The following is a 24872-nucleotide window of genomic DNA, read 5'->3' on the forward strand; positions in this document are numbered from 1 at the left end:
AAAGCTTCTCCCATCAGCTCTGCACAACAGACTCGACTCCACGTGCTGAGATGCACTGCCATTCAGCACTCAGCGCTGTCCTGGCACCAAAGCAAATCTTAGATGGGATCCAGCTAGCATTATTAAAAAATGAATTCAGAGTGATATGATTTGGGAGAGATGAAAAATGCAGCAGTGGAAGTTGGCTGGTGTTTTCCCCCCTCCTGTCCCTTGGTGCTCACTGCTCCCCTCGAGCTGCCTGCTATCCCAATACCTCGGCTGCTCTGTTGGTGTCACCCCCAGTAGGGATGTGCCCCGTGCCTTCCCAGGCTCAGAGCCCCAGTGCAGCAGCTAGCTGCTGCTACCCATTATAAAAGCTTAGTTTTCAGTAGCTGATTATTTTTCTAAGCTTTAACTGCCAAGCCTCAAATTCCTATTGCTGGATATTTCCCTAAGGCTGGATTCATTTTTTCTTCTTTTCCCCTTGGTGATATTAAAGAATAACAATCCATCTGCACCAGACAATGCAGCCCAGAGAAAGCTCAGCATTTTGTCCCTCATAAAAATCTTCAAAAATTGTTTCACCATACAACAACCAGACCTTCACACTGAGCAAGGGCACAGCAGCAGCAATTCTCAGTGCTTTGTGGTTTGCTGAGAGGGGGATTCCCCTCCAAGCCAGCTGCTTTCTGAAGCACAGGTAATTTTCATTCTGGTGCTGGCTAGCTTGTGAGCTCCTGATTTAGCAGGGTTGGTGCCATGGGTATTATGAATAATAACATGGTCTATAATAACAGAGTAGCAGGTTCTGGAACACATCCTACAGCAGAAAAGAGCAATTGGAGGGTTGCTAATCACCTCACAGGGGCTACAATCCTCTGACAGCAACCTCATATCTTAAGGTGTCTCAATGGCCTTAGGACTTATTGTAATTCAGCAATGGGAGTATGACTACATGGCTGAGCTCAATCAGGCTCAACCTTTGCCACCCAGCCAGCACTACTCTGCATTCCACCAGTATGTCATATTGCTCCCATTTGTCCTGGCACCTTCAAATAGAAGAGCAGAGGGGAAAGGGGAGCTTGCCACTGCCACCAGCACTTCTGCATCTCATCAGCAGGTGTCTGGTATCTCCTGGAAAAACACCTGGTATTCCCTGGTAAAACATCACCTCTGTACAAACCCATTTGGAGGAGCTCACAGCATCTCCAACCCACTCCAAACAGGAACACTCGTGTCATGCTGTGCCAAAATGCCTGCCATGGCTGTGCTGGTTCCAAGCCTTCTCCAGGCAAACTGATGGCTCTGATTGCATTGAGCAAAGGACAGCCCATCACTCTGCAGACGAGAATGCCCACTTCAGTCCTCATTTTCTAAGCGAGACAGCTGAGTCACTTCCTGGTGCTCTACCTGGCAGTCAGCTTTATCCCTCAACACCATTTTGTATCACACATCTTTTTCACACATTGTGCATGTTGTTACGTGCTGCAAATCAGTGTTACTCCACAGCTGTCACAAAAACTGCATCTATCTGCTCCTCCTGAAAATCTTATTTGGCAAAAGCATGGTGACATGGCCAGGAAACACACGTTCAGATTTATTCAGTTTTTCAATAGAAAAGTGCAAATGTAGGAAAAGAAGCATGATGCAAAAAAGTTCCTGCAGCTTTTCCCTTCTTTAATGCAAAGCCTTCTGACTGAAATAGCACACTGAAATTAAGCTCATTTGTTTCCAAATTGAAATCCCAAGACTCTTCCATATTCGAAAAGCATCACAGTTGCTTTTTTGGTTGGCCGCTTTGCCTTTGCCTTTGTCAAAAGAAAAGTGGCAAGTATGAAGGGAGGAGGAAGACATCTAAGTAGAATTTGCAAAGGGCTTCATCACACTGACTCTGGAAAAATTGGACACGGGCTCATGGAATCTTAAACCTTGAGAGGGATGAGCAGAAAGCCCCAGACTGTGATTTTTGTGCAAACACAGTTCTCCCTCTCTCTAAGACAGTTCTCAGGCTGTCCTGCAGCACACTGAGGCACGCCTGTGCATTCTCCTTCCCAAACATCCAGCACCACATATATTACACTTCGCATGCAGGTCACTAAGGAGTTGTGGGAGTTAACTGTGCATAATCAAGAACCACGCTGAGGATGTGAAGGTGCCGTCACCAATGTTCACTTGCTTGCAGTTTCCCTTACGCTATGTAAATGTCACGTACTTCATGTCCCATACTGAAAACGTTTTGCTCTCAATACCACTGTAAGAGAAGCCATTCTGAGCAAGGGGAAGTTGTGAACCCAATGTGAAAAACAGATGAAATGGTTAACTGATAGATTTAATTACAAACTAATTTCCTTGGTCAACAGTTCAAAAGTATATGGCAATGGGCTTTAATAAAGAGAATGCTTGAACCTCTTCATTTTTTAGTCAGAAAGGTACAGAAAGAACAGAAAACTGTTGTTTTGGTTAATACAAACCAAAGCTAATTAGCAGATCCAGCAGAAAACACTCAGAAGTATCAATACTTATTGACAGATGCTGCTCCTCTATTACACACACTACTCATAAGCACACTGCAACATCTTCCTGCATTTCTCAAGGCCAAACTCGGCCCTCAGCTCTCCACAGCCCACCACGTGTGCTGCTGCATCCCCCATGGCACAGCCCCACGTACCTCGCAAATGTCCTTGAGGTGCTTGATGTAGTGACGCTCCGTGCTCATGATCTCATTGATGACATTGGCTCTCATCTGATCTCGGTTCTGGACGGTTCTGCCAAGACAGAGGCAGTCGGCGCTTGGATCCAAGTGGCCATTCTGCACTTCGCTGGTTCCCTCCTCCACTCCATCTTCTTGGTTCACCCATAGCTGCGAGAAGAGAGGAGAACGGCAAGGTGATTTGCAAGCGCATCAGGAGACCAGTGAATGAAGCCTGGGCTGTGGTCTGCACTGCACTGGGTGATACTGGAGCGAGTTGCTCTTTACAGCAATGGTGATGCCAGCACTGCATCCACGGCAGCCCAGAGAGCCCACTTTCACAACAGCATAACCGCACCCCCACGTGGTTCCCTGCACTCCACTTGGTTCCTCGTGTAAACAAAGGGGCTGTGGGTTTTGATAGTTTTGATTCCAAGAACAGAATCATATATGAAGGCAACCAGACTGCCGGATGCTGCCAAGCGCTCTGAACTACAGCGTGTTCATTTGTACAACAGAGCAACCTGCAGAATTTAGCAGCATAAAGCACTGCTTTCCCCAGCCCTCATCAGCTGGGGGCTGCTGTGACAGGAGGAAACCTCTGTCAGGAGGGAGGAAACCCTCACAGATGTCCGCTGTCAAAGGTCGAGATACCTTCAGGAATCTGAGCAGATCTGACCATCCGCTCAAGCTAATCGGGGTTACAGCTCTCAGGTTTCCTCAGCCTTCCCAGGCCAGCATTTGTGCATGAGCATTGATTTTCATTTCACAGCAGCTTTCCCCCATCATTTCACATGAGCCATTCTCATTCAGGCAAAAGCGCTTTCTCAGCATCCTGAGGTTACAATCCCTAAACTGTGCTGGGATGAGACGGGGCCATTCCTTGACAGAACAAATTTCCTGCCATGTGGCACTGGACATTTCAGACTGCAAGGAATTGCTGATAGCAATGATAAAGGATCTCTGCACTTTTAGCATACTCCATTTCCATCATCAAATAAAAGCATGCATTGAACTTGCACACGTAAAGCTACGGCTGACTCCACACCTGTCTTTGAGCACAACATATGGACCAAGTACCTCCTTTTGTTACCTGTTACCCAAAGCAAAATCTGCTTTAAAAAAACCCTTAACAATTCAAATTGGACTCGATGTGGTTCGTAAATGAACTTTACATAAAGGTTAAAACACAGAAGCAGTGCTGTCTTACAAATATAATCTCAGATGTTACATAAATTAAGCAACTTCTCAGCATTTTAAGCTGAACATACTGGAGACCTTGAAATGAAAGAATACCATGAAACTGTCCACACAGAGACATAAGGGAAACAAGCTGTGTAGCTAGCCTCATCTTTTATTCTTCTTTTTTCTGTTAGTAGTTTTCAGTAATTTCCCATTATTCAGCTTAACTTCTATTTTAAATGTCTTGATTGTAAGAGGCCGAGTTCCTGCAGATTAGCACACTGAAAACACCAAAAGCTTCCCACACTCCTTCCCTGTTTTCCTATCCAATTATTATGTTTTGCTAAACCACATCTCTTATTACAGCTCCCACATTTTGCCTTCCTACGATGAGTCGCACAGGCCAAGAAACCCAAGTGTTGGAAGAAAAAAATCTCTTCTCTGGCAGAATGTTCACGATGCTGCAAACTTGGGTCTAAAAAAAAAAAAAGAGCACCATAAAAAGCCTGACTTTTCACCCTGTTCACACCTGTGCCATGGCTGGGAGCTCTTGGGGACTTTACACAAAGGTGCATGGAGCTGTGATGCCATGTAAGTGATGGGATGCTCTCTCTGCAGGATCCATTGGGCACAACACCCCTGCTGAGCATCTGGAAGCACTTTCTGGGAGGGAAAGCCAGTTGACACAACCTTCCTGCCAGTCACACCTCAGCACTGCTCCCCGCTGCTGTTCCCAAAGCACGAAGGCTTTGTACCTTTCCCCAGGACAGCACAGCCAAGAGTCACTTTGATGCCCTGTGTGACAGAGCAGAAGTGAAGTGCGGTGAGTGTGGCTGTCAGCTCTCGTTTCCTCGCCCCGAGGCCCAGGGGAGGGCCGTGTCAGGACACCGGGTGCAGCAGCACCCAGCGACACGGCCATGGCTGCAGCAGGGCAGATCTGAGAGCAAGCAGCTCCTCTGCTGCAGGAAGGCTCAGCAGCGAGTGCACTGCTGGGGGCAATGCCTGCCTTCCCCAGGACCTTCCCAAGCGATGGGGCTCTCCGCCATGGCACCTTCTACAAAGACGGACTGGAACATGCTTCTGAGTCACCACAGCCAACGTCGACTTCCAAAGCTACCAAAAGCAACTGATTTATACTGTACACCGATCTTGGGAGGTGTGAGTTTGATGTAAAGGACAATCATCAGCAGGTACCCTCAGGGCAGATTTATTGGTATTCTAGACCATATGTATATTAAAGTGTATCCAAGGGATGGAACCACGAGCACAGGCTGTCAGAGCTGGAGTTGTGCAGCCTGGACAAGGGAAGGCTCCGGGTAACCTGAGCGTGGCCTGTCAGAATGTAAAGTGGAACTACAAGAAAGGAGGGGCCATACTCTTTAGCAAGGTCTCTTGTGACAGGATAAGGAGAAGTGGTTTCAGACTAAAAGAGGGGAGATTTAGATTGGACATAGCAAAGAAGTTTTTTACAATGAGGGTGGTGAGGCACAGGCACAGGTTGCCCAGAGGGGTGATGGTGCCCCATCCCTGGTGACACTCAAGGTCAGACTGCATGGGGCTCTGAACTGTAGGTGTCCCTGCTCATTGCAGGGGGTTGCAATGATGGCTGTTAAGGCTCCCTTCCAACTCAAATGATTCTATGACTCTATGATTCTAAGAAAATCAAGAACTAACGTAGAAATTAAACCCTCGACTACTTTCAGCTGAAGATGAAAAGGTATCTGCAGCTCTCCCAAGCCCAACCAGAACAGCTTGTTGCCAAGCCTCAAGACATTCCTGCTTGTTTGGCAACCAAGCGCAGTTTTACAGCTCTACTTCCTGGAGCCAGGCAACCATGAAAAAAACTTCATTTTCATTAAAAAAAAATTGTCATAATAGTAAGCAGAAAAAAGCTTGAAAGCCTGAATCCTAAAGGCTTTGATTCTCCAATGCAAACAGCAAGCTTGTAAATGTTTATGATTTCTGAAAGCCTCAGAATTTGGCACACCTCTTGTGTACTGTAGCAGCATTCCCAGGTTCCACATCACGAAACTTAGGAGTCCCACTTTCTTCCTTAATGAATTTTTTTTCCCTTTCCAGCTAATTCATGTTTCCAAATGGAAAAAAATTACAGTTGTAATCTAGCGGACTCCTGCTTTAGATTAAAACAAATGCAACAACTTTATTGGTAAGAGAGAAAGCCTTCCCCCTGTGCTCTCAAACATTCCAGCTTTGTATCTCTCACATCTCTGCATTCAAACACTTTCCACTTTTTCAGGGTAAAATTTTAGTTTTCATCTAAAGTTCAGAGCATCACTCAGAGATGAAGAGAAACATTCCCAGCTCTGCTGCTGAACTTGGGCCAACCCCTTCAACTGGTCTAGGCTTCTCCCGTCTATACTAGGGGATAAGTTCCTATACCAATGATACATTTCATGAGTATTTTTGAGGTTTGCAGGCTTTATGTTGAAGGAGGAACATAGAAAAGCTTTGAGTTATGGCCTTAAATCCATCACTGCAGGCTTGCCATGCTCTTTGTTCTCATCCACAAGCAACAAGTGGCTAGCTGGGTGCTTGGTCTGACACAGCATTGCTTCAGCTCTGGGGCTTGTACAGCTCTCAAATCCTCTAGTGCTTGTGCTAAGCAATAGCTGGGCTATGCTTGGGTAAGGGGAAGTCACACTCTGAGTGTTGTGTTGACCATCTCCAGAGGGCAGATCCTCTCTGCTTCTCTGTTCTCGCTTGAACCTTGATGCTGCTGCACTGCAGGCAGGTACGAGAGGCAAACTGGGAGTGACACTATTCCCTCCCAGCACCTTACTGAATGTCATCTTTAGCTGATCTAGACAGGGCTGCTAAGGTTCCTGTTTTAGTGCAGTTCCATAGTCACCTGTGGGCAAGGGAGCCCTGTTCAGTGTGTTCTAGCCACGTGCAACTCTCCCAACAACGCTTTCCTGCCCAAAAAGCTCAGCACCCCACTGTTGCAGTAATGGCTGAGATACCATTAGTGAAAGAACGTCCCACCCCTTCCTTAGATATTTTCCAGTGTGCACTGATCAGCAGTGCACAGATTTACCTCCCTCCCTTAAAATTATGTCTGTTTTACAAAAGAAACTTCAGACCTCTGTTTTTCCTCCCTCACCTCACCTGCCCAGTCCTCCCACTCCAGCTGGGTGGCTGCCACCCCTGCTGAGCTCCTGGAGGGCTTTCCACAGGAGGAGATGGGAATTCAACCTGGCACCTCTCACTTGGATTTCAAGAAGTCTCTCTGGGCTCCTGCCCTGTCCTCAGCAATTAGGGGCTGTGGCTTGGAGCACAAGTATTTCCAGCTTTAATCACTGCACCCAACACTATCTATCTTTTAGGAGAAAAAAAAGCAAAAAGTAACTGCTGTTCTTCAAATCATCAACAACCCTACAATAACAAATTAGCCTTCAGTGCCTTTTTAACACCTCTGCAATGCAAAAAAGCACAGGCTCTGAAATAATACAGTGAACAGCAGCCTCCCTCGTGCCACTGAAAAGGTCCAACATAGCAAAAGAAAAAGAAAGCAAGGAATGCTGCCATTAGAACCATTTCAAACTTCTAAATTAGGAATTAATTAAAAGGAACCAACAAAAAGTGCATGAAAAAAAGCAAATTGCGTAACACTAATTCTAAGTGATATTTCACTTGGAAAGGCCACTCCACACATGTAGAAGAACAGGCTTATCACAAGGCTCACAGTCGTCCCATTTGGAAACTCAACCCTGATTAGGAAGCCATGACCAGCAGTAATTGGCAGAAGCGGATAAAATAGTCAAGAAAAGTCCTTTTGCCTAAGGATGCAGGAGCCAGGGAGAGTTAATAACTTCATTGCACTAATTAATATTATATGTGATTTATAAAAAACCTGTAGAAATGTGATTTATCAATTTGCAGCTGTACCTAAATGGTGCATAAAATCACCAAACAGCACCATTCCAACATAATATGACCTGTAATTATCATATATTTAGACAGCTGAAAGCACACACTGTACACAGGGACACGTTACTTGAATGGGCACTATGGGCTGACAGTCTCATCATAATCAGAAAGCATGATAAAACAAACATTTTACCAGCCATCAAGATTATTCATCTCCTTCCACTGGAGAGTCACAAGGACAAAACTAGCAGACAATGTCCCATCCTGAATCCTTGCTCACAATTAGGGAGTGTGGCAGATTAATGCAGGCAGATCCTTCCAGAGAGCTGCTGCCATTCTGCTCACCAGTGGCTTTTATAACAAGTACCAGTTAGTACAGAGTGCAGAGCTTTGCATAGGTGCAACAGTCAACATTGGTCTCACAATGTCACTCCAGCACCTGGGCACCACAACCAGGGAATGAGCAGGTTACTCTGGGCTCTCTGAGCCCCATGGCTGATGTCTGTCCCTCCCCTGCCTGCCAAAGAGGTGAGGGCCTGGCAGATGAAGGTGCTGGGATGCTCTCACCCTCCTGGCAGCCCCAGCAAATCCTCTTGCAGCTCTTCCTCTTCCTCCCCAAACTCTTAATTGCTAGCCTCAGCAGTTCCCTTTACCCAAGGTAAGAAATACCCTTCACTCATTGCTGGAAAAGGAGAAAACAAGGGCTCCATAGGAACACCTTCAGATTCTGTATCCGTGAAAAAAAAACCTCCAAGGAAGATGCCTTGTGTTTCCACCCTGTTTTCTGAGCCAGTTCCCATGTGCTAAAGCTCCACCAGGCAGCAAATGTTACTTGGACACACAATGCACCAGGTGTGCTATATGCTACCCTCACATACTGCATTTCAGCTCTCCTCATTTCCTAAAATCCTGAAGTGCATGGAGGAGCTCTGGCAGTTCCTTGCATCAGCCCAGCTTGCAAGGAAGCCACCACTGCACTCAGCAGAGGTCTTCCTTCACACTAGCTTGGCAGAGAACAGGGAAGGGGCTGTGAAGATCTGTGTCCAATTGAAAGAACGGCCTCAAAACAGTGCATTTGCGCCCAGAAACCAGCTTGTAGGAGGAAGGGCCCAAGTGCCTGCATTTGAACCTCTGGGGATCTGACAGATGCTGAGCTGAGTGGCATTCCCTGTCACGTTAATGACAGTTGCAATTAGCACAGGCAGTGTTTGGATGCTAAAATGCTGCTTGACTTTAAAAAGCCCCACAATTTGTCTGCAGTGCATCCTGTCACTGTGGAGTACTGCTCACGCTGCGTGCGGTACCTCCACCAGAAGCTATTTTTGTGCTGGATTTGTCACAGGAGAATAAAATCTCCTTTAAAAGGCACTGATGCTGCAGCAGACACTGCAGCACACAACGTTTTATTTGTCCAACAGGTAAAGGCCATTCAGTGCCATCCTCTTCTCCCTCTTCCCATCTCTCCCATCTCTCCTTGATGCCACGGCAGGTGGTGCTAAGCACTACGAGAAGACTTGGGTGCAGTCTCCTAAAAAGTGCCTTAAAAGTTTCCACCAATTGATCTAGCACTTCTCATCTATCAACCAAAAGTAAAGTTTTCCAGCTTTTCAGCAGGAAAACCAACGTAAAATTACAACACCTGGAGATCTAAGCAAAGATGAATGATAGGAAGGAGCACTGCTTCACTGATCCATCCCTGTGTGTTCTGCCCTGGAAGGGGCACTGACCAGGGGGAATGTGAACACCACAGCAGGATCATTACCCTTCAGTTCCCAGAACATCGAGCAGTCACTGAATGCTACAAGACATTGCAGCAGAACCTCCCCAACCCTATGTGCTCTTGAGGTTAGCTTGGCAAATAGGGGGAAGAGTTGCTGAAGTACAAGCAAGCACATTCCAGCAACTCAGCCTGCCTCTAGGTATCCAACAAAAGCAATCCCTTTCTCTGTCCAGGCTGTATGTATTTTGCTGTGCCTATCTCTAGGGAAAGACTTCACAGCAATAAGCATCAGCAATGGTTTGATTTTACATTTTATTTCCAGTGGAAATGCATAAGAGCCCAAGAAGGATGCCATCTAGCTGGTTGTGCCCCAGCCATTTTGGAGTACAGTGCTGGGTTCTGTAATCAAAGCCTTGTTTTGAGACTCTGTTTTATGAAGGAGACCCTGAAGTATGGCAGCTGATAGATCCATGTGCAGTACTCGAGTATTATTGTGCTGTAAATCCCTGCCTACAAATACTAAGCTTATTTTTTTTAAGCTCACATGTGGGTGCTGGATGTGCTGGCATGCAAAAACTCAATTGCACCACATTATGAAAAGACAGACCAAGACAATTCCATTCATAAAGGAGAGAAGAGAAACAAATGAAATGGCCACTACAGAATCCTGTTTAAAAATCCTCTATTTTTCTTGGTGTACCTCCCCCATTCTCAGACCCTTACAGAGGAGAGGACATTGAGAAACACTACCAGCAAATCACTGGACTAACTTGTGCCCCGTGCCATCCAGAGTGCCCACCTGGTAATGTACACTAAAATACAAGGCAGTCCTGCCCAAAACCCAGCTCCTTCTTTGGTCTTAACGCTAGTTCTGGAGTGCTCATGCACCTCTCTCATCATGTAAGGTTTTCTTAACTTTCTCCCTGAATGTAAGAAACCATTCACTATCGCTTACTAAATTCCATACCTTCTCCTATGCTTTGATTTTTCTCTTCCCTGAAAAGCTTTATCATCCAGTTTACCCTTTAAAATTCCTGCGCTCCCAAAGCTTTTTGGCTTTATGCTATCCTCCTTCCTTCTAGCCAACTCTCTAACTATTAAGAGGATAACTCTGCAGGCCTTCTGCACAGAAACAATTCCCCTGCATTCCTCAAATGCAGTACTTGTTTACAACCCCCTGCCTCCAAAGCAGGCATGTACAAGAGGCCAAGGTAATCGGCAGGTTGCTGTTTTTCTCTGCACTTACAAATGGGAATTTTTCCTGCTATGAGGTTTTGTGAGTGCCAAATCCTCTGCCAAAGCTTTTCATGTGATCTGGCTGCAAAGCAAGAAGCGTCAGACGTTTCACTGCAAACCATGTTTTCCAGCCCAGGTTTGTATGCAGAAAAGATCCAAACAACTTCAAGAGAAATTTGACTTTGCAGTGATGCTAACAGAGGTGCACCCTCTGTTAGCATCTAAAGGAGACCTGCAGTCCAAAACATACTGAAATTAACCCTGTTTGGTTTTACACCCATTTGGTCTGTCCTGTCACCCCTTACTCTAACTGCTTTAGATCCTCTGCTATGCTACATGTTGTTCCCTTTTCCTCCCCAATCCAATAAATGGAATTTAGAAAAAAATACATATTTTTTCTTATGTGTGTAAAACTAGAGCCTCCAGCCTAAATCAGGCAGCTTTCTGGTACCATGTCAAAAAAGCAAAACTCAAAGTACAACAAAAAAAACGTCCAGCCTCCTCATCATGAAAGTGTGACCAGTTCAGTAAGAAATACACAAGAAGAAAAAAGGTGATGAAAGCAAAATGTAAATGTTTTGGGCTAAGTGGTCATTAACAGGACCCTAAAGGAGCACAAACTGCAATGATCCTGCAAAGAGAAGAGAGGTTCCAGTTGCCTATCCAAAGCCCCAATGGCTTTCCAGGCATCTGGTCCAAGCTACTCTCTCTTTGCAAGTAAAGTGGGAGGGGAGAAAAAGGAATCTGCAAGAATAGAAATGAAGAAGCAAGAAATCGACCTCTGCCAGCAGGAGAGCAGAACATGGCAGCCTAAATGGCATCTGCTTGCTCAGCGCAGGACAGCCAGCAAGAGGGCTGCCTTGTGGCTGCAACCTAACAAGCACTGCAGGGACAAGACAGCTCAGGTTTGGAAAGCCAAGTGGTGAATTTCCCCCTCCAGCCTTCCTTCACAGAGCTGTGGACAAACTGTGACAGAACTCTACCTGTGCATTTTTTTGAAATGTTAATTATCATTCATGCCAGCAAACCAACACAGCTCCCAACTTTGAGGGCACGGGGTTTGGTTGCAGGGCAGGTGTCTGATCTCAGGCTGTGCTGAACGAGCGGCTCACAACTGGAAACTGATCCACTTCTTGCAGAGTCAAAGGGTTGATTTCATTGGAGTGAGAAAATGGGCAAGAAGTTTGCCTGGAAAGGCCATCATGATCCTAGCTAAGTCCCAGGGTTCATCCCAGGCTGTTTTTCAGGCGTTCTGTTCTGTGTTTCACAGTCTCAGATTGATGTACTCCTCTCCTTTGTTTTTACCAACTTCTAAAAACAGTCTCCCAGTGTCTGAAAAGCGTGGGGAGAGATGTAAAGTTCAGCCAGGCCAGATGATCCACAGGCTTGGGACTCAGAGTAAATGGGTTTGTTTTGTTAAGTTGTTCCTCCGGTTGTTTTTTTTTGAAAAGAGTGCAGTGCAAAACAAGGCTGTTATTAAATCTAGCATGAGCACTACGCTTACAACATTGCACAAAAATGGGTATTAAATCTTTTCCCCTGAATCACAAACAAAACATCACTGGTAAATGCACTGAGAAATTAAACTGGCCCAGAATACTTCAGTCTCTGAATCAAGGAAAAATAATGAGACAGATTTGTCTAAGGCAGCCTTCCCAGCTAGCAACACAGATGAGATGTGCTTGTGACACCGGTGAGAATATTTCCCCCAATGAGATTATTGTCTTGATCACACCTCATACAAATCTATTTACCAAGCTCATTATTTCCACTGGGTTCAGGGTCAGCCTTGCAGTGCCCTGTTCAACAAAACACTGAACACTATTTTTTATTCTGGGATTTGTGCTAACATTTTCCACCAAGGGAGCTTAGTTCCTCTCGCTCTCAGCACTGGCCAAACTCAGGAGAGACATCAGAGCAGCATAACAAGCACCAGAGGGGAAAACAAAATTGTGCACCGGGGATCAGAAGGACGCAGTAGCACACAATCAGTTACTGTATGTCAGTAGGAAGCACAAGGTCATTATTTTTAAATCCCATTTTCCTAATCCTAGTGGCTGCTTTCTGTATGGTGTGGTATAATTAAATAGGGATCTTGATGATGCAGGATTGCCCAAAAGAGGAAGGATTCAGAAGAGGGGTAAGGCAGGCAGAGAACCAAAGGTAACGTGGTGTCTTTTTAAGATGCAGCATTGTCTTCACTGTGTGTTTCAGAAAGAAGTCTTCCCCTTGACCGCTGCAGAGCTGTCAAATTGCCCAGGAGGCTCAAAGCAGAGGGTCATCTTTCAGACAATTTCACATGGCAAAAGAAATCTTCATTTCTGAGCCAGATACCCTAAGCTTCTAAAGGAATTAAATCTCTGATTCTGCCTTTCAAACCCTCGGCAGAATGAGAGGAGAAGGAAGCACACGAGGTCAACGCCGATGTCTTGACTCCCCGAGGAAGGCTCCAGAGAGCCCTAATAACATAGCAGAAGCAATGATAGCAAGAAGGGCATCTCCTTGTGCCTTCACTTTTTTTAGACGTACAGATAAAAAAAAATAAAAATAAATTAAATGCTTGAATCCTTTTCATTTCAGAAAGGCTGGGTTGCCACTGGAGACAGCTAGGTACAACAAAACCTGCTTCAGCAAAAAAGCAGCGACAAGCCAAATTGTTCCTGGTCTCCTTAAAAGAATAAACAGAGCTGGTTGCTCTCCTGAGTGCTGGCTGCCTGTAGACCCCAATCCTTTACTTACAGTTAGCATGACACAACTGGTTTTCCAAAAAAGAAATGCTTCAGGAGAGAGGCAGCAGCTGGTTAAGAGATACAGCAAAGGCATTCCACATCCCAAGAGCACAAAGCAATGCCTGAATCCTCTACCCCACTCCCATTGTCTTTCAAAATCATTTTTCTTTCTTGTTTTTTCACAGAGAAAACATGCACAGTGGAAATAAGCACCAATGACAACAAATGCAATAAGTAGAACAGTTCATCAACCAACCCGAGCAGCAACAGCAGCAATTCGCTGAAGCAGAAAAAACAAGAAGGTCACTCACCCTCACAAAGCTGGCGGGAAACCATCCTTCTTCGTCATCAATCTGACCCCACCACCAGTCCTTGTTGGAAGCATCCAGCACCTTGATAACGTCTCCTGCTTTAAACGCCAACTCCCGGTTGGCCATGGTGACGTGATCCCATACTGCCTCAGCACTTACAATAGAACCACCACTGATCAGCTTTGGGAACAGAAAACCAAGAGTCAGTAAGAGCTTGTTTCCCTGACACAAGCACATGCACAGCAGCAGCAGCACAGAAAGAAAGCGCTCAGCCAAAAGAAAACACTTTTCCCCCATTCCAATCCATAACAATTTTGCCTTCATATGAAGTATTAACACGATTCAGATCAGTCTGCAGCCATTTCTCAGACCGCTGTTCTGCCCCTAACCATTCCCCACATGCAAGTGGGTATGTGGACGTTCAGCATGTGGGGTCCTATTTGCATGGAAAAAGCAACACCCTCCTCACCGCCACGCTCACTGCAGGCATGGGCATGCACACCTGTTTGGGCCCAAGCCAGCCAGCACAAGGCATAGCTGGGAGGTCCCAACAGAGGCAGAAAATGGCATCCTGCAAAGGAATTTCAGTTTCAGTACAAGTTTGTTTGGTTAAAGACAGTCACAGCTCAAGGTTCAGAAGGCAATCCATGCAAAGTCAAGCAAAGCTTTCAAACATGTAGAAGAACGCTTTTTGTATAACTGTAAGCTTAGTATTCCTCTAATGTTGATGACACACTGACTGTTTTGAAATGTTCCCAGCAGACGAACAGCATACAAGAACACCTGCCGACCTGTTGCAGATCCATCCCTCAGAACGGCACCAAGGCCAGCCCGGTGCCCTGGGACCTACTGAGTATGGTCACTTCAGAGCCGGCCAGCAGCACGGCAATGACCTCCGTGAGTCTCACATTCATTTCAAGCCACCCAGGTTTATACAAATTCCTACCTAACACCTGCAAGAAGGACTCATGCAAACGCTGGCACTCACCCAACATCACACAAACCATCCAGCTGTGCCCAGGACACTTGCTGCTCCTTGCAACGAGTCATTTAGGTTTTAGCAGAGTAGTAAGCGTTTGTGCCCCACCACTGCAAGGATTCAGCACAGAACAGTCAGAGCAACCGAGCACATCTGAACGTTATCCATGTGCTGACTGGTTTGTCAGAGCCATCCCAAGCCATGTTTGTTAATTCTGGTGCCTGAGATACACTCAGTGAGCACTAGGGCTCACCTCCAGAGAGAAATTTCAACCTACAAAGAGTAAACTCAGCTTTGTAACCATTACAACCCTTGCAAGACATTAGCAGCCACAGATATCTCAATTTAGGCAAGCAATACGAAGCGTAAAGGCAATAACCCATCACTACAGTGAGGTAAGGGGAGAAGCACGGGGAATGGTTAGAGAGCACTTAACAGCTCTGCTAGAAGTTTGGCTTACAAAAATGCCTTTTAACTACCTGCAAAGTAAGGACTTGCAGTAAATCTTCTGGCACTGCTGCAGCATTCTCAACATAAATGTGAAAGAGCATTTAAGTCCCCATGGGCAATTCCATCCACAGATTAAAGGACCTAATGTACAGTTTCTCTTGAACTGCCTTTCCTTTAAGAAATCGAGTTTCTCAGATTTGTGACAATTGCAGTTACAGCTTCAGCTCTTCAGTTATTAGGGCCGGTTTACATAACAAAAGCAGTATCTAAGAAAAGAAACACGGCTTCTCTATATATTATATTAAGGCCTTCCTAAGTACAAACCTTACAAGATCTCTGGATAAGAGAACAGAAAATAAAAGCAGCAAGGGTTAACAACAGGCTCCCACTCAGAGTCAAGCAGTGGGCACGATGTGTTGGACTTACTGCAGATGGCACCTAACAGATTGGAGTGGCTTTCTCTTACAGTCAGGCATTTGATACAGGGATGGCTGCAGTCAGGTGGCATAGGACCCTCACCTCGTCCCAGCCCTGGGCTGCTCCCTTCCCCGGTGTTTCAGCAGCCCTCCAGGCACTCGGGCATTTTGGCTACAAGGTTCTTGAATACAGATATCAGAACTGTAAATACCATTCCCTAAGAAACCTTACCAGGGATGTGTGAAGCAGCATGAAATATTTCCCTTACAGCATCTCAGCGAGACACTGCACCTCCACTCCCTCCCATGGCTGCCGCCCACCAGCAGTTCACTGCGATCTGGCACTCATCTAACGAGACGAGGCAGAGGGCCTCTCTTTATCTAGAAAATCAGGTATCTTATAAAAAAATAAATCGGGTTGGCCTGACACTCATTCCCTTTGTTAACGCCATTGGGTATTTCAGTCAGCTTTTTACTGATGATGAACCAGGAGCAGAGCTATTATGCAGAAGCTGCATTTGTGCTTTTTCTGCTTCGACTGACATAGACTTCATACACAGGCAGATCTGAGTACGAGCTGCCACAAAAATGTCACCAAAACCAAGCTTCAGAGGGACTGTGCTTCAGAGTCTCCTAGCCCACTTTGTAGAAGCAAATTTCCAAGCCTGAGGCTCCAAAGCCCAGCTTTGAGGTGCACAGAAGGGCTGGTGGAGAGTGCAGAAAAGCAGGGCTGTGTGCTCAGTGTTGCCAGAGGGACATTCAGCTGGTCCTTTCCTCAGCCCTGGAAAGGGATCCACTCACCAGGAAGCTGGCAGCATGCCTCACCCTTCCAAAGTACAAAAACAGCTCAGCCTGCAGTAACAGGACAGTGATGGGACAGCAGAATTTAGGTGCTGGGTCCACTGAGAAAATGTCAGCACCTGACATTGAAAGGTCCAGCTTTTATTTTGGAAGGCATCTTGCTGCATCTGTGCAGTCGTCCGACTCATTCAGGGCAGAGTTACAAAGACAGAACCTGACGTCTGCAGCAGCAAAGGATGAGAACAAGAGAAAGGTCAGGATAAAACACTGTATATTTCCCGAGAAAATGCAACAAGAGCTGTTCAATCCAGAAAGTTCACACCCTTGGTTTCAAGTCAGAGCCTAAACACTGTGGACAGATATCCTCAGCCAAAGACTTTGAAAGGAACTTATCTCCCGTGCTTTTAGATGTCTACCATACAGCATCTGAACCAGTCATCAGAACTCTATAATCAGCAAAGAGAAAGAGACACATCTGGAGTGTGATTCATCTCCGCTATTTCAGTTACGCACCTCCAAGTGAGGCGCATCGTGCCCTAGAAATGGCTATTTCTTTCTGTTTAATTGGGTGATGCAGAAGTTTATGTTTCTGACATCTTAACATTCACGCTATAATCTGGCTGTGGCCAAAAAGGGGTAAGGAAGATTGGATTAAATAATGATAATCACCATAGTAACGGCCAAATAGTTAAATCACACTATCAGAGACACCAATTTCCTGATGTGCAAGGGCTTTGTAAATAACATTGTGTCCTCTGGGCCCACTGGAAAAATCTCAGCCTTGTGATTTTATAATAACGAGGATCTGAATATCTGGAGAAAATATACTGCTTATACTGAAGGACACGGAGGCAGCCAGAAGAAACACATTAGCTGATAACATGCTTACGGGTTTGACAGGCAGACATACAGCACGGCCAGGTGGAAGCCCTAGATCCTATGACAGTGGCCTTGAAGCAATCCCTCAGTTCAATTTTCACTACAGCTTTCCAGAGTGCTCTGCAAACCTCCAGTAAAGAATTCAGGCACAAATCCTTGCTCTGAAGGTGCCTATTTTAAATAAAATGCCCCTAATACTCATGTACAACAGGTGATTGCTTCACAACAGCAAACAAAGCAATTCAATAACTCCTACGTAAGGTCCACGTGGATTTTGCTTTCTCCCCTACTCTGGTTTTATTTCAGGAAGTCTGATATGCAGCATGGCAGGGATGCTGTAGACTCTACCACAGCAAATGTGGTGTGGTTCAGCATTGGAGAACCTCTGCTGAGCTCACCTGCTGTGTCTTCCATCACCGTGCTTGCTTCCAGAGCCAAGACATGCATTTTTGGCCAATGTCTGCCTGCAGTGAGGCAACTGACTCTGAAACAGGTTTTAGAGAAATCACCTAATCCTAAGAATTCTCATCTAGACAGCACTTACTGGTTTCTCCATGGCCAATTGGAAAAAGAAATCAGGGATTTACTGGTCTCTGTAGACTGAAATGGGCTCAAAATAGCAGAAATTCTTTTGGCGGATGATTCAGTTTGAGGCTGGGGAAAACAAACCTCTATTCCTAACTCTTTCAGGGATAAATAACAGCCTTCAGCTCCCGAGATTCTGCACTGGCTTTTAAGCACAGAGTTTCTAAAGATCCAGAATTCACCTAAGGAACAGCCACCCCCAAAAAACATCCAGAGAAGTCGACCAGCAGTCACCATCTCCTCAGAAAATTTCAAATAAGTGCAAAGTTTCCAAGACTGTAATGAATAATCCTAGGGCAGGTATTTTGCCATCGGATCATTTTCTAATATGTTTAATTGAGTTATAAAAGTTAAAGAACAAAAATAAAAATCAACCAAAACCCACTGCTATGGGTAGTTCCCATTCAAAATAGAGTCACGTGAACTATGAACTCCTCTGCAGAATGAGGATGGCAGATTGTGGAGGGGAGATGGAGAAGAGCAGAGACAGAATGCCACTTGTTTTAAATTGTCCTTGTACAGACACGTCCTGTATACAAACACCATAAAGGCACTCTGAAATAATGACAGCATTTCCCATTGTATTCAACAGGCTCCTTTCCATAATGGCAGCAGCCAAAATTCCTTCGAGCAAAAATACATAGAGAGCCAGAGTTCAGGGTGAAGAAATGGATCCTTGGGTAAGCCCAGCAGAATAGGAGACACTTCGCTTCCAGTGTTCCCAGCAGAAAGGCACCTTACGCTGCTTTACCACTCATGTTTTAATTGCATTGCTCCCTCGCGTGCAGTAATGCTTACAGCACAGAATGTAGGGCTGTTTCTCGTGGGGCTACTTACTGTAATAGCAATGCCATCATCTTAAAGATGTCCCAAGAAACATGTGCACGGCTGCTGCGCAATCCCCTCATCCATCTCCATGTTTAAACAACAAGCACCGTGTGTCCATGTGTCACTGGTTGCTGGGCTGGTTCGGCCCAGGAGGGTGGAGGAACTCACCAACCTACACCCCAGGAGAGGAGGAATAGGGGAAGGGAATAGGCAGGGAGATGGGCCTACAAACACAACAACAGCAGTGAGCTAAGGGAGAAAATTAACATTGTAAATATGATAGAAAAATGTGAGATAACACAATATAATATGATATCATTGGAATTGAAGCTAATAAATTAAATGAAGTGGGAGAGTGTCCAAAACCGAAAGCCTTACTCTAACGCTGAAGGTGAGATGGCTAGGGAGCACAAACCGCAGAGACGAGCAGCAAAAGAAGGGGCAACCTCATGACTCCCAAACAGTTTGATCTTTCCTTCTGAATGGAAAACGGAAACAGAACAGTGAAAGTCTACTGGGATAAGTAGTTCTTCTCTACCCAGAAACACTGACAGTTCACAGAACTGGAGCATTAACGCATTAACTCCCAGTGCTCAACATGATGTTTCGGTGCGGAATATCGATAACAAAAACCAGACAATCATGACACTATGGAAATGTTTTGGTGGGCGCTCGCCTGAGCCAAGCAGACCACAGAAGCCACGGAAAGTGACTCGGTCCCAGATCTCTGCTTTTCACAACTATGGCAGCTTTGCTGTCACAGAGCAGACAGAAGGGAAGCACTCAGAAAATGTCACCCCAGCCCACCAGGTTATGCTTTTATGCTGTTGTTTTTTTTATAATCTCCCAAAAGTCCCTTTGATCACGTGCTTATTTTTAAACCCCTCATCAGAAGTTACACAAACTGAATCACGCTGAATCGCTGTGGATCAGCCACATGGCTCCCCCACCAAACAAACAGGAGAGAATCTCCACTTGATTTACATATTCTCTAAAGAGATGCAATGTCATGAAAGTTAAGCGTGAGGCAAAGAACTTTCTCTTTCAAGCCCTTTGATGAATTTGACAAATGCCTGGACTGCAGCTGAGAAGCGCTGATTGGAGTGAGAGAGCCTCTGCTACCCCCCTGTTGGTTGGAAGCTTTATGTGTATATAAAGGTGGAGGATCACCGCAGACCGAAAGGCTCATTAGGGCTGGGTTATTACATTCTTCATTGATTTAAATTTTCTTGGAGAGTGCCTGGCACAAATGAAATCACCTGGTCTCATCTGAGGCACAGTAGCAGACTCCAGGGTATGCTGTTCTCCATGTCATTCCTATTAATTGTAACAGCCATAACGTAGAGCCGCATACCACATCTGGAGAGCTGAGATTGCCTATAAGATCAAGGCAGGAATGAAGAAAAGGGCTATGAAGGAGCTGGAGTTACCCCAGTAAAGCTCGGCCCTTGTGGTTTTTAATTGGCTCTGGAGCAGCAGCAAGCCTGGGCTCTGGTGGTGCCCATTGCCATAATTACTTTCCAATCCTTTCTGCGTATGGGGCCCATTAAGCTTCCTCTTGCCTGATGACATATCTTCCATGTAGAGTAATTACAAATAGCCACTGACCATGATCTTTTAAATCACATGAATTATGGGATTGGTTCTGGTGCTCAAAGTTTACATTACCCAGGCAAGCAAAACCTCTCTTCCAATGAACGAGCTCCCAGCACCAGCATGGGCTGTCAGCACGAATCCTGCACTATGGCATGTGGAAAACAAAGGTCTAAAGGCATATGGAGGTTTAAAGCTGTGTAAATCCCAGTCCTGTGACCAAAGAAGAGGACTTCTCACATTCCTAAATGACGGCAGAAATGACCTTAAAGACCTACAGACATATTGAAAATCCTTCCTGCGAGCAGAGGACCACAGCCGTGCTTTGATTTATGCCCCATTTCATCTTACCCAGCTGACCTTGCACAGCACAACGTGGTGAGGGAAGCAGGCAGGGTCTATTATCAATGTTTGCAGTGTTAATAAACCCAGCCTGGCCCAGCTGCTCACTGCTGCAGCAAACGTGGTGCCGGCTAACGTTGCGTACAGGCTGCTGCAGGACTCGGGGAAAATTGATACAGTTCTTTCCCATTTATCCAGCATATAAAATAATAAGCAAAACCACAGATACTACAAAATATGTATAAATTAAGCTCTGGGAATGTACAGTGAAGAGCAATGGTGATGCAATTGAGGACGCACAGCACTGAGAGCTCAGCTGTATGCAGATTGTTCTGAGCATCCCTGTGCTGCGGCGCAGCTGATCCACCGCCTCAAAAGCTGTTTGGGGATAACCAAGACTTGCCTGGAAGTGCCAGGAATATCACACCTAGATTCCTGCCCCAAAACCCATGCCTTCCTCAAAAAGGAAAGTAGAAAAACTTCCTCCCATGGAGCAGACCGGCTGGCTGCAGGGAAACAGTGTTGATCTGAGCAGCTGAATGGTTTTGTGCAGGGGGGGGGAAGTGAAATCGTAACTGCTCTGAGGAGGGCAAAAGCACTTGATGATTTAGAGATTATTTCAAAATGTTCAACACCTGTTACTCCAGGGCATGGAAGTTTCCAAAGCGAAAAGAAATTAAAGAGCAAATTACACAAATTACTCCCAATGGATTTCATTATTCCACACAACACAGCTCTGCACAATGGCACTTGGGGCTGCTTGTCCCAGATGCAGGGTCTGCACCCTCAGAGCAACTGCAGAACTGCAGCAGGCACCCGCATCACAGAGCAGGTGACAACACCTAAATCATCCCATACCTGCCCGACAGAACACAGCCACCAGCACACGGGCACACACACCATGAGCACCAAGTGCAGCCATTTCACTTATCTGGAATCAAACATCCATGGTAGAATGAAGTGACAGGACCAGAATTGATGAAAACATAAGTAGATACATTGTTCTTTAAAAGCTGACACAGTTAGTCAGGGTCTAAAGATCAGGAAAGGAAATTAACTCAAATTTAAGTCTGCTAATGCAAAGCAGAAACGTCACTCCTAGATGGCCAAGCACAGGGAGCAGGCAGCAAGAGTCCCTCTGTGACATCAGTCACTGCAATGTGTTTTAAATTATGTCATCTTATCCATACATCACATGACATATGCATTCTGCCATGTTATACCACAATGAATTAAAACACATTATCAGTTAACAGCCTTAATGCACAATTCCCATATATTGTTATTGTAGTACGAGGTTAAAATAATAGCATTAAAGAAGAAAATTAGAAAAAAAAAAACAAACCATATTTAGCAAAGTGATAAAAGTGATGAGAACCTAGTACTTAAGAAAGAGAGGTTGCCAGTATTGCAAATCAGTGCTTGGGACAGATTTAAGTCCAGCTGCTTGTATTACCCTGGTAACAGTGCTGCTCAGGCTCTTCATGCGCTGCTCTGATCTCCTGATTTCCTGGTGTAGGGCACTGCAGTTCACATCTCGTAAAACCAAGGACCAGCTCATTTGCAGATACAATACAAAGAGGAGAATTCCATCTTCAGAATGTTTTGCAGACCCTGGCTTATGGCAAATCTTAATGAAAAGAAAGCACAAAGCGAGACGTGGATGGGGAAGCAACACGCGACCCCAAAAAGCGCCCCGGCTTCAGGTGCCCTTGCAGAGGCAGCAGCCCCGGCTGCATGACGTTCTGCCCCGCTCCTGGGTTCCAAAAGCATTCAGCTTGCTCCAGTGTAAGCCCCACAGTAAGCATCGCTTTTGGAGAACTGACAGAAGAGGTGAGGAAGAGAAGGAGGCAGCCTTGCAGGTGTACATCACAGCACACACTTTTTCTCCCTTGGTTTCAACAGGTGGATGTCATGCACTGGGCCTGACATTATTTCCATCTAATTCACTCTGTATCATCGTCTATTTTCTTGGTAAAAAGCTCAATGGTCAAACCCGGATGTAAGAGGTTATCTCACCAGTAAGGTAATAAAATAAATGTATGCAACTCCCTTGCAGATTGTCATCAAGCCCTGTAAGCCTATTACAAGGATTGGCCAGATCAGCAATGGGATATGCAGCTTCCTCCCCTAAGCTGCTTTTCTCAATTCAGCTCAGGTTAGCAATGATCAGAAGTTACTGTCTGGGGGCTCCTGTGCAAGCCAGCCCTTCCCATCCCTGCAGTCCTGCTGTGCAGGACGTGTGCCAGCCTGGCCCTCTGCATCCCACCCCTGCAACCCTAGGGGCCACACTTGCTGCCTGGGGTGACAAAGCTCTACCTGGGTGGCACTGAAGAAAGCAACTACGTAGTGAGAGAATTCTATTCAAAGTCTAGAGGGCAAACTTGTCACAGATGAAATATCACTGTCTATTATCTGTTGGCAAACGCAGCACATAATGGCAGCCACTCAACTTTATGGCTCACATTCCAGTTCCTTCAAACGAGCCCATCACCGCCGTATGTAATCACAGTATATATTTAAAAGTATAATTTCCATCCAAAAGGACCATAGCTGGAGCATAACGACTCACACAGCTCCCAGTACATCAGAAAGCGTGTGGACCAGGAACGGACCAGGAACTTGTGAGCCAACTCGTGTGCCCAAGCGGGCCACACACACGATCCCTGGCAGCAGTGCATGGCAACCCCACACCAACACTGCTGGAAGCCCCTGGCTGCTGAGAGCCCCTCACTGTGTGCCCAGGGAACAGACACAGCTCCTGACGTGCATGCTGGTAAAGGATAAAGACTTCGGACAGAAGTGCAATGGAATTGAAAGGCCTCTCTCCCACATATCTATTCCAGAGCTTAGCGTCTGAAAGCTAGAGTTGCAAACTTGGTTTTATTTCTGCGGTAATAAAATCAGCTCCACAGCATAACTAGTGCGTTTGTGTTAAAATGGGGCCAAATGCATGGGGAAGAAGCATACAAATACAATTTGTTTTATTCCAGGCAACATGATGTTTTCCCTGGTGAATAGATTCAATTTATTAAGGAACAAGAAGAGCCAAGCGAACCACTTGCAGCAAACATTTGCTGATTTTAGCAGCATTTCCTCCTTGGTGAATTATCCACGAACAGATTGGCTTTCACATAATTATTTTTACCTGCTATGATTTGACAACCTTTTTCAGTCTGACTTCATTATGTACAAACTACATGTTCTGTAACTACTGCTTAAAATAGTGATAATTCCTAATTTCCTTAATGAATCAATTAGGTCTCCCGGCACTACTCTTGCTCCTGGACTCGATGACTACCACATTCACATACAATTTTCAAGATGGTCAGGCTGAACATTCATATGAGCAGATATTTGCACTAGGATTTGCAACACTATCTTAAGGCAAACATCTGAGTTATCTGAAGGGATTTGGAATGAATAAATTTTTGCATTATTCACCTACCTCTAGAAATAACGCTCCATCTGTTCATAGAACAGCTCCTTTTTTTAACTTAGATAAATGAAGGTCATGCAAGTGAAAGAGGAATTTGCACATCCCCAACCACATACACTGAGAAAGCACGCCTGTACCTGGCCAAGGTCATTAACCAGTCAGGGAAAGAAATACAGCTGTCAGGTTAAGAGGAGTGAGTAATCACCTAGTGTATCATTGCTGCGACAAGCACCCCGGGACACAGGCTGGAGTTGGAACACGTCCTTTGCAATTAATCATTAATCAGGACACATTACGACAAAGAAGTCAAATGGCAACTCTAAGGGTGAACCAAAACGTTACTTCCAAAAGACCTATGCTTAAAAAACGTCAACTCCCAGATCAGAGGGGAAAGGCAAATGGAGCTTGATAAAACCCAGCCCAGCCCCTGGGTGGAAAACATTCAGCTCACCCTGGGCCGTGATTCAGCCCAGCAGGACAGGCAGCACAGCTCGTGTGAAGCCGAGCTCTGGCTGCATGGGCTCTGCATCAGAGATCTTTCCTTTCCATGGCCTGTCCCAGGGCACTGCCCTACTGAGGTCCTGAACAAATCCTGGTTGCGTTGTAGGAAAACAATGGGACAGGGCCACATGCAGCTCAGAAATGGTATTCAGAAGACGAGAAGATGGGCTTCCATGCTCACTCTGCAGAAAGGCAAACATCTCAATGCAAAGCTCCAAAGCTTTTCTTATTTCCCCATAACACTATTCTTTCTCGCTATGTGCAGAGCACAGAAAGAGGTTTGTGCTGTAGGCTCTGTCCTTACTCATGTGAATACTGGAACCAA

The 24872-nt window shown here is 45.6% G+C and overlaps 1 protein-coding gene across 10 annotated transcripts in view; it reads right to left on the minus strand.

Moving 5' to 3' along the window:
* Positions 1–24872, minus strand: part of ARHGEF9 (Cdc42 guanine nucleotide exchange factor 9) — a 192561-nt gene that overhangs the window by 52521 nt on the left and 115168 nt on the right. For all 10 annotated transcript variants that reach the window (XM_052672863.1, XM_052672862.1, XM_052672861.1 and 7 more), the window contains 2 exons: positions 13735–13914; positions 2648–2839 (listed from right to left, as the gene is read on the minus strand). In XM_052672863.1, coding sequence (XP_052528823.1) covers positions 2648–2839; positions 13735–13914 — 372 coding nt within the window. The remainder of the gene's footprint in view (positions 1–2647; positions 2840–13734; positions 13915–24872) is intronic.

The sequence above is a fragment of the Tympanuchus pallidicinctus genome, unplaced genomic scaffold, assembly GCF_026119805.1.
Source record: "Tympanuchus pallidicinctus isolate F22 unplaced genomic scaffold, pur_lepc_1.0 scaffold13, whole genome shotgun sequence".
Lineage (NCBI taxonomy): Eukaryota > Metazoa > Chordata > Aves > Galliformes > Phasianidae > Tympanuchus > Tympanuchus pallidicinctus.